Here is a 14,297-nt window from a genome sequence, read left to right on the forward strand (position 1 = left end):
TCGAGTTCAGTTTGGAAAGATGAGAGGCTCTAAATTAGATTTTAATTTAGGTGGTTGTTTTAGCCAGGTGTTTGGTCATAGCTAGTCTACTGGATTCCTTTATTCAAGACAGAGAGGATTCCTGGGCACTTTGCTGGTGGTCCAGTGGCTAAGACTCTGTGCTTCCAATGCAGGGGGCACAGGTTCAACCCCTGGTGGGGAAACTAAGATCACATATTCCCACATGCCACACATCATGGCCAAAATAATAATTATCATTATAAAAATAAGTAAAGACGGGGAGGATTCTTTTAACAAATAGGTATTATTCTAAGTTTGGGGAACAAAATGCATTATGGTTCTCTCCTTTTTTTTTTGGATGTGTTCACTTACTGTAGTAGCACTACATTTACCACGTTGTCACCATGGACTATAAAATCAGGTTAGATAAGAGAATTTCGCAAGTACAACACAACATTCTGTTGTCTGTATGATGTCTGAGCAAACCAGCTTATTCTTAAATCACCTTCCATTATAGGCGATTTATTTGTTTTAATAGTTATGATTTTTATAGAGAAAATAAACATTCTGCACAGGTTTAAAACGCATTTCTCATTTACCTTTGCTTTAGCACTTAAAATACATGTTTCTGTTTCTGCTGTTGCTGGCATTCTACAGACCCTGAGGTTGCAAGGAGTCGGATACGACTTAGCGACTGAGCAACAGCAACTCAGTGTTTTGTAATAACCAATAAGGAAAAAGAGTCTGGAAAAAAAAAGTTAGACGTGTATGTATAACTGAATCACTTTGCTGTATACCTGAAACTGACACAACATTGTTAATTGACTACACGTAATTTAAAAAGAGAAAATCCCCCACTTTCTATATTCTCACTGAGGGACTTCAGTGAGTCATTGAATAATGGAGATTTGGACTTAAAGGATAACCTGAGGGACCTCCCTGGTAGTCCAGTGGCTAAGATGCCGAGCTTCCAGTACAGGGGCCGTGGGTTCAATCCCTGGTCAGGGAACTGAGAGCCCACATGTTGTGTGGCATGAAGTCGCCACATGGTAGCCCTACATAGATTCAGTGACATCGAGGGAGTGAGTGACAGTCACTCAGTCGTGTTCAACTCTTTGTGACCCCATGGACTGTGCGGCCCATGGTATTCTCCAGGCCAGAATACTGGAGTGGGTAGCCATTGCCTTCTCCAGGGGATCTTCCCAACCCAGGGATCAAACCCAGGTCTCCCACATTGCAGGCAGATTCTTTACCAGCTGAGCCACCAGGGAAGCCCAAGAATACTGGAGTGTGTAGCCTATCTCTTCTCCAGCGGATCTTCCTGACCCAGGAATTGAATCAGAGTCTCCTGCACTGCAGGCAGATTCTTTACCAGCTGAGCTGCCAGGGAAGCCCAGTGATATTGAAGCTGAGGTTATAATTTAGTTATTCAAAAAATAAACCAAGTTGGCAAGGCAGCCAGTTTAAAAAACCACAGATAAAAAGTGGTTTATATATATATATTTTTAATCCCTGGGAGAGCAACTCCTGAAAAATATATCACTTTATAAACATTGTTTCAGTATGTTAAAAATAAGAACACATATAATGAACTTTGTTCTAGATTTGAATTAAAAATATACTTTGTGAAATAAAAATTTTGTCTTTGTACTTTTTATAACATCTGGGACCATATATAAAAGGTTTATAAATCCATTATAAACCTCATGCTGTTTACTAAGTAAGCAGATATAGTTTGCCTGGAGTAGCAAGTTATGACTCAGATATCTGAAATGCCATTTTATAAGTGATTGACAGACCCTCCCTAATTGTTTGATTTCATGGAGAACAGTTTCTGTCACTTGGGTTGTGACCATGGTATGACCTTTGAACCCCCAGAGCAGCGCTCGCTAGTAATAAAGCAAATCACCTTCACCTTTCACTGCACCTCTGTCTGTTGACCATTTACTGTATGTAAGGGAATATTCTAGGCCTTGAGGATAAAGAATGAACAAAACATCAAAAACCTCTGTTGTGCAACTTACGTTTTACGCAGGACAAACAGAAAATGAAAGGCTTTGAGCAGAGGTGACATGATCTGGAAAAGGTTGGATTTTTGGTTTGTTTTTGTTTAAAATAATCCAAAAAGGCAAGATGGGAGAGAAAAAATATATATAAAATAGGCAGGACAAATCAAAAGCACAAATTAGGGTGGAAGATTGAAAATACCAAGCACACTAGACACCCCAGTTCCAATCTGGTTCCACCTGTTTCATTTGCAAACGTTGGACAAGATTCTTAAGCTCTTGGTAGTTGGGTTTCCTCACCATGAAAAGGGAGTTAATATGCCCGCGTGAAGTGTACCAGGGTACCTCAAGGGCTGAGGACAGTGCCTGGCATATTGTGTTTGTAAAATAAAATGAATCAGTATGTTAAATGTGAACAGACTACATGTTCCAATTAAAAGAGATTTTCAAACTGGACAAAAACCTGAAACTAGCACACCACTTGTGTGCCAGTTACAAAAGACTCACCCGCTCATTAGGTGCAGAAAGGTTGAGAGTAAAGAATGGAAAACGACAGACCATGAAGGTGTCAGCTAGAAGGAACCGGGTGTGAGAAGACTGACTCTCAAGCCAAGTAACCGCCCCCCACCCCAAACTATTCAGTTCAAAAGAATCAACTTCAGGGCTTCCCTGGTGGCTCAGTGGTAAAGAATCTGCCTGCCAATGCGGGAGGCATGGGTTCGATCCCTGGTCCAGGAAGATCCCACACTGCATGGGGCAACTACCCCATGCACCACAGCTACTAAGCCTGTGCTCTAGAGCCCATGCTTTGCAGCAAGAGAAGCCACTGCAATGAGAAGCCCACGTGCCGTAACTGGAGAGTAGTCCCCACTCCCTCAACTAGAGAGAAGCCCAGGCGACAGTGGAGACCCAGCTTTGTTGCTGTTTGGTCACTAAGTAGTGTCCCACTCTTCTGCAACTCCTTGGACTGCAGCACGACAGGCTCCTCTGTCCTCCGCTATCTCCCGGAGTTTGCTCAAATTCACGTCCATTGAGTTGATGATGCCATCCAGCCCTCTCCTCCTCAGTCTCCCCCTTCTCCTCCCACCCTCAATCCTTCCCAGCATCAGGATCTTTTCCAATGAGTTGACTCTTTGCATCAGGTGGCCAAATTATTGGAGCTTCAGCTTCAGCATCAGTTCTTCCAATGAATATTCAGGATTGATTTCCTTTAGGATTGACTGGCTTGATCTCTTCGCAGTCCAAGGGACTCTTGAGAATCTTCTCCAGCACCACAATTCAAAAGCATCAGTTCTTCAGTGCTCATCCTTCTATACTGTCCAACTCTCATATGACTACTGGAAAAATCATAACTTTAACTATACGGACCTTTGTTGGCAAAGTGATGTCTCTGCTTTTTAATATGCTGTCTAGGTTTGTCATAGCTTTCCTTCCAGGGAGTAAGCGTCTTTTAATTTCATGGCTGCAGTCACCAGCCACAGTGATTCTGGAGCCCAGGAAAATAAAGGCTGTCACTGCTTCCACTTTTTCCCCTTCTATTTGCCATGAAATGATGCGACCAGCTGCCATGATCTTAGTTTTTTGAATGTTGAGTTTCGAGTCAGCTTTTTCACTCTCCTCTTTCCCCCAATTGTAATTAGTTTTGAATAAAATCTGTTTTTACTGCTTTAGAAAAGGAAAGAATGTAGCTCTAAGTAACACATAGATTAAAGAAGAAATCATCATAGATAATAGAAAATATGTGAAACAGAACTTAACCTTAACACACATTCTCCACCTACATTTGGGGATGTCATTAAAGCTAATGCTCACAAAGGGAAATTGACAGCTTTCAATACATATTAGAAACAAATTGAACCAAAGAAGATAGAAAAAAGGAAATAAATACTAAAGGAAAGGGTACCAACTAACGAAATAGAATCACATATTCAACAGAGAGGATGAACAGATCCAAAAGCTGGTTCCTTGAAAAGATTAATAAAAATGATAAACCTCTGGAGAGATCTGGAGGAGAGGAATGGGAGATAATGACTTCAAACACCTCTTTTGAGAAGTTTTACTGAGAAATAGGGCAGTAGTTGGAGGTACAGGTCATGAAGTAAAGAGACGACTCGTGAACCTGTGGATGACCGTACAGTCTGTCCCACATCTCTTGCGTCTCCTGCATTGGCAGACGGATTCTTTGCCACTGTGCTACCTGGGAAGGTCATGTACTTGTTGAGCATCTGTTGTATGCCAGGTGTGGTCTGGCCACTGGGGGTGTATCATGTTACCAAAGGGCTTGAGCCCAGAGAGCTTCTCAGAGAGCTGCTGTTCTAGGAGGAAGAGATAGACAATAAGCAATAAGCATAATAACAAGATATGTAATGTTGGGAAGCAATACATGCAGTGGAAATAAAAGAAAGTAGAGTGATGGGACTTGCCCAGTGGTTCAGTGGTTTAAGACTCTGAGCGTCCAATGTTTGGGACCCAGGTTCAACCCATGGTCAAGTCAGCAAGATCAAACCAGTCAGTCCTAAAGGAAATCAACCCTGAATGTTCATTGGAAGGACTGATGCTACAGCTGAAGCTCCAATACCTTGCCACCTGATGTGAAGAGCTGACTCATTGGAAAAGACCCTGATGCTGGGAAAGATTGAGGGCAAAAGGAGAAGGGGGTGGCAGAGGATGAAATGGTTAGATATCGTCACTGACTCAATGGACATGAGTTTGAGCAAACTCTGGGAGATGGTAAAGGACAGGGAAGCTTGGCACACTGCAGTCCATGGGGTTGCAAAGAGTCAGACACCCCTTAGCGACTGAACAGCAATGAGAGAAATAAGATCCCACATGCCACACAGCGTGGCCTATGTGTGTGTGTGTGTGTGTGTGTGTGTGTGTGTGTATAAAAGATAGAACAGGGTATGTGGACTGGAAGGGCAAGTGGGTAGAAGGCTCCTACAGAGAACAGATGGTTCATGGCACCCATCAAGTGGCAGCAGGATGTGTGGGCTCAGAGGCAAGCAGGCAGGTGGAGGGGTAGTGAAGACATAGAAATTCTCTTCCACTTATTTCTATATTTTGGTTAAACTATTTCCTGTGACTCGCAATGCAATTGGTGTCATTGGTCTTGTGTTGGGTGGTTAGTGTAGAGTTTCTTTTGCTGACGTTCAGCAAAGTTGTCCACCCTACCGCCCAGTCCCCTGCCTGGCAGGGAGTCATTTGCTCTAAATCTAACAGTGGCATTAACTTGACCATGTTCTGCCCCTTCTCTTTTTCAGAGACGCCATCACAAAAATGAAAGATGTCTACCTAAAGAATCCGCAAATGGGAGACCCCACCAGTTTGGATCACAAATTAGCGGAAGTCAGCCAAAATATAGACAAACTGAGACTAGAGACCCAGAAATTCGAGGTAGGAAAAAGCTGTTGTGGAAAAGTTTTGTTGGGGGAAAAAAAAATAAAGGAAAGAAACAGAAGTAGGTGTGGGGTCATGGGACGATGAGGCTGTAGAGCACCAGCGTTTCTTTCCCTGTGAGGGATGCAGCGGGAAAAGTCAGGTGTTCCACGAGTTATGATGAAAGGAAAAAGAGACTGTCATCCATTTGCTGTTCTGCTTTTCAGGGTGTCCTGTTTTAATGGTGTCCCTTAAAGGGGACACTGTTTAAGGTGATAGTTATATACAGGTGTTTTTTGGTTTTCATTTAAGTGTTTCACTTAAATTCACTCAAGTTGGTTTGTCTCACCTTGTGTCGACAGTGGGTATAATTGGGGAGTATACAGTTGTCCATCATCTCAGTGAATCAAAACGACAAATTTAAGAAAGCCATTAATATTTGTAATTGTCTTGCAGGGTCTTTGTCTGGCTTTGGTATCAGTGTCAACATTTTCAAAATATATTCTGGATGTGAATTCCTTTTCATTTCTATGATTTGCAGATATTTTTTTCCATTCTGTGGATTGCTTTTCTACTCTCTTCAAGATGGCCTTTGAAGCACAAAAGTTTTTGTGGGTTGTTTTTGACCATACCACACATCTTTCAGGATCTTGGTTCCCTGACCAGGGCTTGAACCGGGGCCCCGGCTATTGAAGCACTGAGTACTAACCACTGGACTGCCAGGGAACTGCCAAATCATTTTAATTTTGATGAAATCAATTTATCAGGTTTTTTTTCTCCTTATCACGTGTGCTTTTGGTGCCGTAACTAAGTAACCAGCACCTAATCCAAGGTCACAAACCCTTATGCTTATGTTTTCTTCTAAATGTTGTAGTTTTCCCTTTTCTGTTTAAGTGTTTGGTTCGTTTTGAGTTAATTTTTGTACATGGTTAAAAGTACAGGTCCGGATTCATTCTTTTTCAGTTGTCCCAGCACCATTTGTCAAAAAGACCTTTTCTCTCCTTGAACTGTCTTGGCTGTTCAAGACAGCTTGTAACTGGCTGTTACAGGCCAATTAATCATAAATACAGGGTTTATTTCTGGGTTGTGGGGGGAACCATCGAAATATGTTATAGTCGTTTTTAAGGACCCATTATCAAAAGATGAAAACCAGTAGGAAACACACATGAGACTTGAAGAAGAAACACAGATAATGAATCTTTCAAGCTGTGAACAAAAGGCTTCTCCCCCCACCCCTAAAACGTAAAGACTAGAAAAATAAATTACTAACTGATAATTCTGATCAAAATAGATTATTTCCAGCCATGAAAAGCCAAATATGACATTTTCTCATTCTTTCTAGAATCTGTCAGTAAGTTGTTATTGGTTGAGATTTTAGAACCTAGAAATGTCCTTTTCTGGTCATTTGGATTCTTTTGCCATTTTTACACTATTTCAAAGGTTGCTGAAGAAAATGTGATCTACTTTGATTTCCTGTATACAAGGTTTCTTCACTATTATAAAAAATACTACATTCCTAAGGCGGCGGAGCGGGGGGGGGCGGATAAAAGGGAAGTGTGGCTTTTAAACTGAGTCACTGCTTAAGTGCGGCAGGACCCTCATGGTTCCCAGTGTGACATCACGGTCACAGAATTTTTGGAACCGGGGGAACTAGACGCGACTTATCAGAAGTCACACAGCTGCTTAAAAAGCCCGAGAGTCGTGGGGACTTTGCTGGTGGTCCAGTGGCGGAGACTCCAATGCAGGGATGCAGACATGGGTTCAATCTCTGGTCTGGGAACTAAGATCTCATATTGTTGTTGTTAGTCACTCAGTCATGTCTGACTCTTTTGTGACCCCGTGGACCATAGCCCACCAGGCTCCTCTGTCCATAATGTTTCCCAGGCAGGAATACTAGAGTGGGCTGCCATACCCTCTTCCAGGGGTCTTTCCCCACCCAGGGATTGAACCCGTGTCTCCTGCATTGGCAGGCAGATACTTTACCGCTGAGCTATGAGGGAAGCCCTAAGACCCCACATGCCGGGCAATAAATGAATGAACGAAAGCCCGAGAGTTTAAGACAGGCCGGTGTCTTTCTGCCACTTTATGAGCAATGGTTAAATGTAAGTCTGCTCACACGCCTCCAACTTTGCCTTCAAGTATGTGTATACAGTCAAGGCAAACAGACTGGAGGCTCCTCACCCCTGCCACGTGGTCCTTCTTCAGTCGGCTTCAATGACCAATCAGAAGCCCAGACTGGGGGCCTGAACCCTGCTTGGTCCGGCCCTCAGCTGAGCTCAGACCAGAGTCTTTCCTGATTTCTCTTTGCAGGCCTGGCTGGCCGAGGTGGAAGGCCGACTCCCAGCCCGCAGCGACCAGGCCCGTCGGCAGAGTGGGATGTACGAGGCCCAGAACGCCCCCTCCGTCAACAACTGCGCGCAGGATCGGGAGAGGTACAGTATCTGTACGGCGCCTGCTTGGGGCTTTTTGTTTGTTTGTTTGTTTTTGGCTTTGTATTTACTGCCCGATTCTGGAATCAGAGACAAGCACAAGGTCCTTGTCAGGTTCCATGCGTCTGTCATGACTGGCCTGTGGTTTTCCCCACAGTGCAGCTGTCTGATGCCCCGCGGATGGTGCTGGAGCCTGCGGGGTGAGGGGCGGTCCCTGGTTACAACTGTCCGGAATTGCCAGCACTTGGCTCTCGCAGGGGCTGCATTCGAGCGCTTGCTGGGGTCAGTTGCTATAGTTGCTGTGTGTTTTGCTTTCTTGAGCAGCCCCGATGGCAGTTACACAGAGGAGCAGAGTCAGGAGAGTGAGGTCAAGGTGCTGGCCACAGACTTTGATGACGAGTTTGACGACGAGGAGCCTCTTCCTGCCATAGGGACATGTAAAGCCCTCTACACGTTTGAAGGTAACACCAACTGTCTAGGTCCCTCTTCTCTTTCTGTGGTCAGACTTTCTTTTGAAGCCTTCAGAACCTTCCTTTCAGGAAGAGGCTTCAAATGAACCTTCCTTCAGAACCTTCCTCTCTTCCTCTTTCGTTCTGCCCGTAGTATCTGTGATTCTGATTTCTTTCTGTTTGAGGGCTGTGTATTTTGCCTTTGGGTCTGGACTGTTGACCAACTTTTGGTGAGCTTAATTGCAGCAGGTAGTATGGAATAATGATTATATCATCCACACCTTCAATACTTATGGAGCTCCTGTCTTGCAAAGACCCCTGAAAGCGTGGGAGGCAGGTGGTGTGGTCTGGCATCCGCCCTGGGAGGAAATAAAGCAGAGGAGGTTCAGCAGAAGAGAGGGACGGAGTGATGGGGGGTCCACACGAGGATATGACCCCTTCCCTGAGGGGATGTATTTATTTTTATTTTTGGCTGTGCTGGGTCTTCAGTGCTGCTCACAGGCTTCAGTAGTTGCAGCTCTCAGGCTCTAGAGCAACAAGCTCAATAGTTGTGGCGCACAAGCTTAGCCCCTCTGTGGCATGTGGAATCTTCCCAGACTAGGGATCGAACCCGTGTCCCCTGCATTGGCAGCTGGATTCTTATCCACTGAACTCACCATGCTGCAGGGTGTCAGAGGCACAGGCACTGCCAAGCATGGAGCAGGAAAGGCACGGGGTTTGTGCGCCTGGAGCTCAGGTGTCTTAGGAGTAATAGTGGAATATAAGACGAGGAGGGGTCTGGGGCCAGTGTGGGGGATGGGTAAGAGAAACACTTGTATGTTATCTGGCAAACATCAGGCCCTCCAGAAAGTATTTGAGCAGGTTGTTGACACAAGCAGACATTTACTGTAATGTCTGTACCATAGACATTTATTCTCATACGTGTGCTATCAGTTAGAAGACAGGGCAAATGCTTAGGACGCCTAACCTCATGGTTCCCAAACTGATGAGCCTTGAAACAGCGTCCTGCAGGATGCTGGGAAGGATGCTGTGAAAGAAGGAATTGGAGCTCAGATCGTTTTCAGAAACCCTGGGATAAATGAACTTCTTTGCTGTAAGGCTTTTTTTTTCATCCTTGCCTCTTTGATTTGCAGGATCTGAGTTCTCCAATCAGCGATCAAACCCATGCCCCCTGCAGTGGAAGGGCAGAGTCCTAACCACTGGACTGCCAGGAAATTCCCTTTACTGTAGGACTTTTAGAGCCTTCGATAAACTAAATGTTCATTGTGACAAAACAAAGAAGAGAAGCCCGAGGTTCAGTGCTCCCAGTGTAACTTCAGGTCCACACCATCCCTCTCCCCCTGCACCCACAGTTACCGCTATTAACAGCCCCCTAAGCAGTCTGTCTTTCGGGACACTGCTTGGGCGGTGGTGACTAGTCTTTTGAAATTATCTTAGTGAATGGTATTGGGGGCCTTGATTAGGAGACAGATGGACATAGAGATGCTGCAGCCAATAACACGCTCAGATGCGCGGCTGATTGGAAGTTGGAAACGAAGCGGGGAGGAACCCACAGCTGATCCCTGAAGCTGTGCTCCTGGGACGATGGAGATGTCCGCTGAAATGGGAAAGTGGGAGGAGGATCTAGTTTGGGAGGCCAGACAGTGAGCCCAGGTTCACAGGAATTGTGTCCCAGATGCCCAGGCACCATCAGGGTGGAAATGGACTTCAGAGAGAAGGCATGGTGGCACCTAAGCCTCAGATAAGAACCAGAACGGGAGAAAGAAAAGTGGAGATGCTGTGTAAAGAGGTGTCGTTGATGCCAAAGGAGCACCTTCAGGGGAGGGTAGAGAAGAGGACCTAAGATTTCCTCCGGGGGAGATGCCGCCTGTTCTGGGAGGCAGGAGAGAGAGGGCTCCCACGGGGAGTTTAGAGAAGGGTCCTAGCGACGCAGGATGAGGGCCTGGCAGCTTCCGGACGGGAGGAGAGCGTCCGTCTTTTCTCCACTTGTTTCACTGCAAGACTCGCCGTCTGCTCCAAACCCGGGTTTGACAAGAAACCTAAACTACTCTGACTTTGCTTTTTCAGGTCAGAATGAGGGAACCATTTCAGTAGTTGAAGGAGAGACGCTGTATGTAATAGAGGAAGACAAGGGCGACGGGTGGACCCGAATTCGGAGAAATGAAGATGAAGAGGGTTATGTTCCCACTTCCTACGTCGAAGTCTATTTGGACAAAAATGCCAAAGGTGCTAAGACTTATATTTAATACAACTTTAAAAAAAACCACAAAACTTTAAAATTGGAGTTGTTTCTCCCCGCAATCATGCCTGTTACAGGCAGTTCTTCAAAAGACTGGATGGGGAGCATCACGGTGTGTGTTTCTTTTAGGCACAAGCTGAATTTCCTGGGCTGGTTTTGATGATAATTCAGTGTCACTTGCTCATGACATTTTCCCTGGAAAGCTGCCAACTGCCAATTTACAATGGTGTCCTTTAAAATCTGATAAACATTTCTCCTTGGGGCAGCGACTGTAGATAACCAAAAAGTTGCCTTTTAGCTTCTGATTCATATTTCTGAATCTGAAAGTCCATGCATGTCCTAGGGGTGCAGAAGACTTCAGCTCTCACTAATAACTAGTGTCTGCCAGAAAGTGAACCACCTTAAGATGTTACATTTGGTAACTTCATAAACTGAACTGCGTTAAGTTTTACAGTCATTCATTTTGGAGGAAGTCATCAATAAAGAATAGCGTAAGTAAAGAATGGCGTTGGTACCAAAAGTGTGTCTATTTCCTTAAACATGTTTAAGATCATTGTTAGAGCACCATGCTACCTGGTTATGTCGATACGATCCTAGACAACCCATTGAATTATGGAAAACTTGGTCTTTCAACCAGTTGGTTTTCACATATGACTACTCATCTTTCTTTTGCCAGTTGACAGAGTTGATCAGACGTGCTAGAGCTGTTGAGATAAATTATGTAAAAACAACTGTCTTCATTCTGTTCTGTGGGAGGTTTTTTGTGCCCAGGTGGTGTTGTGAATAGACCCTTGTAAGCAACACACAGACCCCAGCACATCACTTTTTAAGGTTCTTTTGGTTTGTTTTAATCGTTGGCATTGTTAAGACCCAAAGTGTATATTTTACTGAAAATCATTTTAGAACTTCTAGATCCTTTTATATAATAACCATAAAGTGGTTAATTATATAATAAAATGTTTCACCATCTTAAAGGAATCTGGGTCACATGGGGATTTGCATTTTTAAATTGGCAGGCTAGGTAGTGAAACTGGGGACATGCCCAATGGTTGTGCTTATGTCTAGAATCTTCCCTGAGATCACAGAGAACCAGCTAAAAATGAGTCAGAGTAAAGGTATAGGATTGAGATTCTCTTTTTTTTTGGCTTTGAAAATTATTTATTCATGTCCTTCCTACTTTTAAATAGGAAATCAGCTCCTTGCTTCTACACTATGGACTCCTTTTAGAAGATCGGGTCAATTTAAAACTGATTTTAAAACTGACAGCAATGCATTATGGGGTCCAGGACCTGGCAGGAGTTATGGGTGCCTGTGGCAGATTCTAGCAGAAAGTTCTGCATTTCCCAAGGGCCTCTCCATTATTCTTGCCTGGAGAGGAACTCGGTGACTATGGTCCATGGGGTCACAGAGTTGGACAAGACTGGGCAGCTAACATTTTAAGGGCCACCAAAATGGAATGTAGTAACCTTTACTTAATGACTGCCTGATTTTTAAAACACTTTTAATTTTTAAATAATCACAGATTGTCAGGGAGTTGCAAAGATAGTAGAGAGATCCCCTTTATCCAGCTTCCCCAAGTGGTTACATCTGACAAAATCGTGATCCAGTATCAAAAACAGGAAACCGACACTGGCCAGCCCGATTTTATTTTTTTAGTATAATTGTCATTTAAATTTCTTTTGCATTATTATATCTTTGCTGCTGTAGTATTGATAAAACCACCCATCCTGACCCCAGATCTCTCAGGAGAATCATTTCAGCACTTCCTTTTAACTACCACAGCAAGGAAAATCTGTTGGCCCTTAACCCATGGGGAGTTCATGAACAGTAGGTGGTCACAGCCTTGGGCATGTAAACCAAGTGAATACCTAAGACATTAAAACCCAGGATGAACTCATTTCCAGACTGTGAAGTATTGGAGAAAATAAACTAGACACTGAAAAAAAAAGTCTTAAAATGAGGCAAGTCAACATTAGGCTTTTTAAAACTTGATTTGAAAAGTATGGCATGCCATGAAGTCGGTTGAGTTTTGATTTATTTGTTTGTTCATTTTGCTTTTATTCCCCTCCTCTTTAGAGCTGTGCAAATCTAATTCAGGAAATAGCTCAACTGTCTTTTGGATATGGGTGGGGTGATTTGGGCACGTAAATTATGATCATTATTTTAGCTTGTATGCCTCAGTACCTTCAACCAGATGAATCTGTGTCCTAGTGACTCAACAGCAGAAGATATTTTTTAGTTTCAGGTCCATCTAAGTCAGTGTGCAAAGGATTAGCAGAAGTCTTGAAACAATTCCCAAAGAGTTCGGGAACTTCCATTTCCACCCCCAAGGCACACTTTGTGTTCTTGTAACAGTGAATCTGTCAAAAGTAGCAAAGTCTCAGCTTGTGTATAAAGTTTTCTCCTTTTATGCAGAGATACACTTAGAAGCTAAGAATGGATGTAGACTCTTTCCTTTCCCTACCTTGTTCATAAGTCTGTTCAGCCTGCCCCACAAACGCTGCCCTCCCTTTAAGCCCAGCGCAGCCGGGTGGGGCTGCTGCTTTCCGATGCCTGCGACTCAAGAGCAGTGGTCTTATCGTCAGTGATGCCCATGCACTTTCGTGTATGTGTGTGGTGTCTGCCAAGTGACTATTTAATAACCGCCAAAATAGTTAGACTAGAGGAAGTTCCACTGGCCAACTGAATTGTGACTGTCCTCTTTTATGGTTTAGTTTGTTTTTTTTAATTGCTCTCTGTGAAATATGTCCATAACTGCCCCTTCCCCAATCTATTTGTATATACTGCAATAGAAAAACTAAAAGGATGACTTGAATTCGTTGTTTTAACGTTTTACTCTTTTATTTGTTTGTTTTATTGGTGATTCTGCTGCCTAATGACCTTTTTGTTTTTGTAACCGCTGGGGGAGCCGGAAGGACGGTTACACTGGTAGCTAGGTCCCCTGCCGGCTGATCCACACTTGAGTTTATTGTAGACACTTGGGTTCTGAGTAAGTTTTGTTTAAATACGGCCAACATGACTGTTTCCTCTCTCTTCCTTATCCTCCGAGAAAAGAATCTGTGTGGCATCTTGTAGCTGTACCCTCGTATCTGCCTCTCTAATAAACGTTATATTTTTCTCAGTGTTGTGTATTTTAAATGATTTTTCACCTCTCCAAGAAATTCTGTGTAATCCAAGCATTTAACCCTCTCATCTTCAATAATGGGGAGTTTTCTAGCCAAATGCTTTTTTTAAAAAAAAGAAAAATTCTGCCCTTTCCCCCTTGTTAAATGATGACACCTTCTCTGTTGCTCACCCTGTGTGCGCCTGTGGGCTTCGGGAGTCTGTCTCTCATTTCTCTTCTGTCCCCCAGATGAAGAACTTTCACTGTTTATTACTGAGCAATAGGTTTTCCTTTTCATCAAAGATGCTGCCTTTTACTGCCAAGGAACCAAGAGTGTCGGTCACAGAGAGAACCGGGTCCTTGGGCTCCTGACATCTTTCTGGGAAGCTGGTTTCTTTCTTTGTCTCAGAGCTCAATTGATGAGAAAGATGAGTTGGGGGCGTGCGGGAGTACACCGTCTTCTGGGTGCTTTCTCTTGCCCCGGAAGGAAAGACTAGCTGCTCTGACTGCAGATAAAACCGTGAAAGTTCCTTATCTCAGACTTGCCCTGTGGTAACCAAGTGCTCTAAAAATGCCCCCTCCCCCGCCCTGTCCAGGGCGGTGCAGTCTGCCTGAGAGGCGGAGTGCCCGCCCCTGACCTGCCCGCCCTCCACTCTAACTGCCTTTTTCTTTCTCTGTCTTTTGTGTTGTAGATTG

At 44.1% G+C, this 14,297-nt stretch overlaps 1 protein-coding gene across 1 annotated transcript in view; it reads left to right on the plus strand.

Annotated features, from left to right (window-relative positions):
• FNBP1 (formin binding protein 1) overlaps positions 1-13,619 on the plus strand; it is a 119,262-nt gene extending 105,643 nt beyond the window's left edge. The window contains exons 14-17 of the mRNA XM_010856952.1: positions 5,267-5,399; positions 7,692-7,813; positions 8,135-8,271; positions 10,327-13,619. Coding sequence (XP_010855254.1) covers positions 5,267-5,399; positions 7,692-7,813; positions 8,135-8,271; positions 10,327-10,505 — 571 coding nt within the window. The 3' untranslated portion in view covers positions 10,506-13,619. The remainder of the gene's footprint in view (positions 1-5,266; positions 5,400-7,691; positions 7,814-8,134; positions 8,272-10,326) is intronic.
• Positions 13,620-14,297: the final 678 nt, after the last annotated feature.

The sequence above is a fragment of the Bison bison genome, unplaced genomic scaffold (genome assembly GCF_000754665.1).
Source record: "Bison bison bison isolate TAMUID 2011002044 unplaced genomic scaffold, Bison_UMD1.0 scf7180017864375, whole genome shotgun sequence".
Lineage (NCBI taxonomy): Eukaryota > Metazoa > Chordata > Mammalia > Artiodactyla > Bovidae > Bison > Bison bison.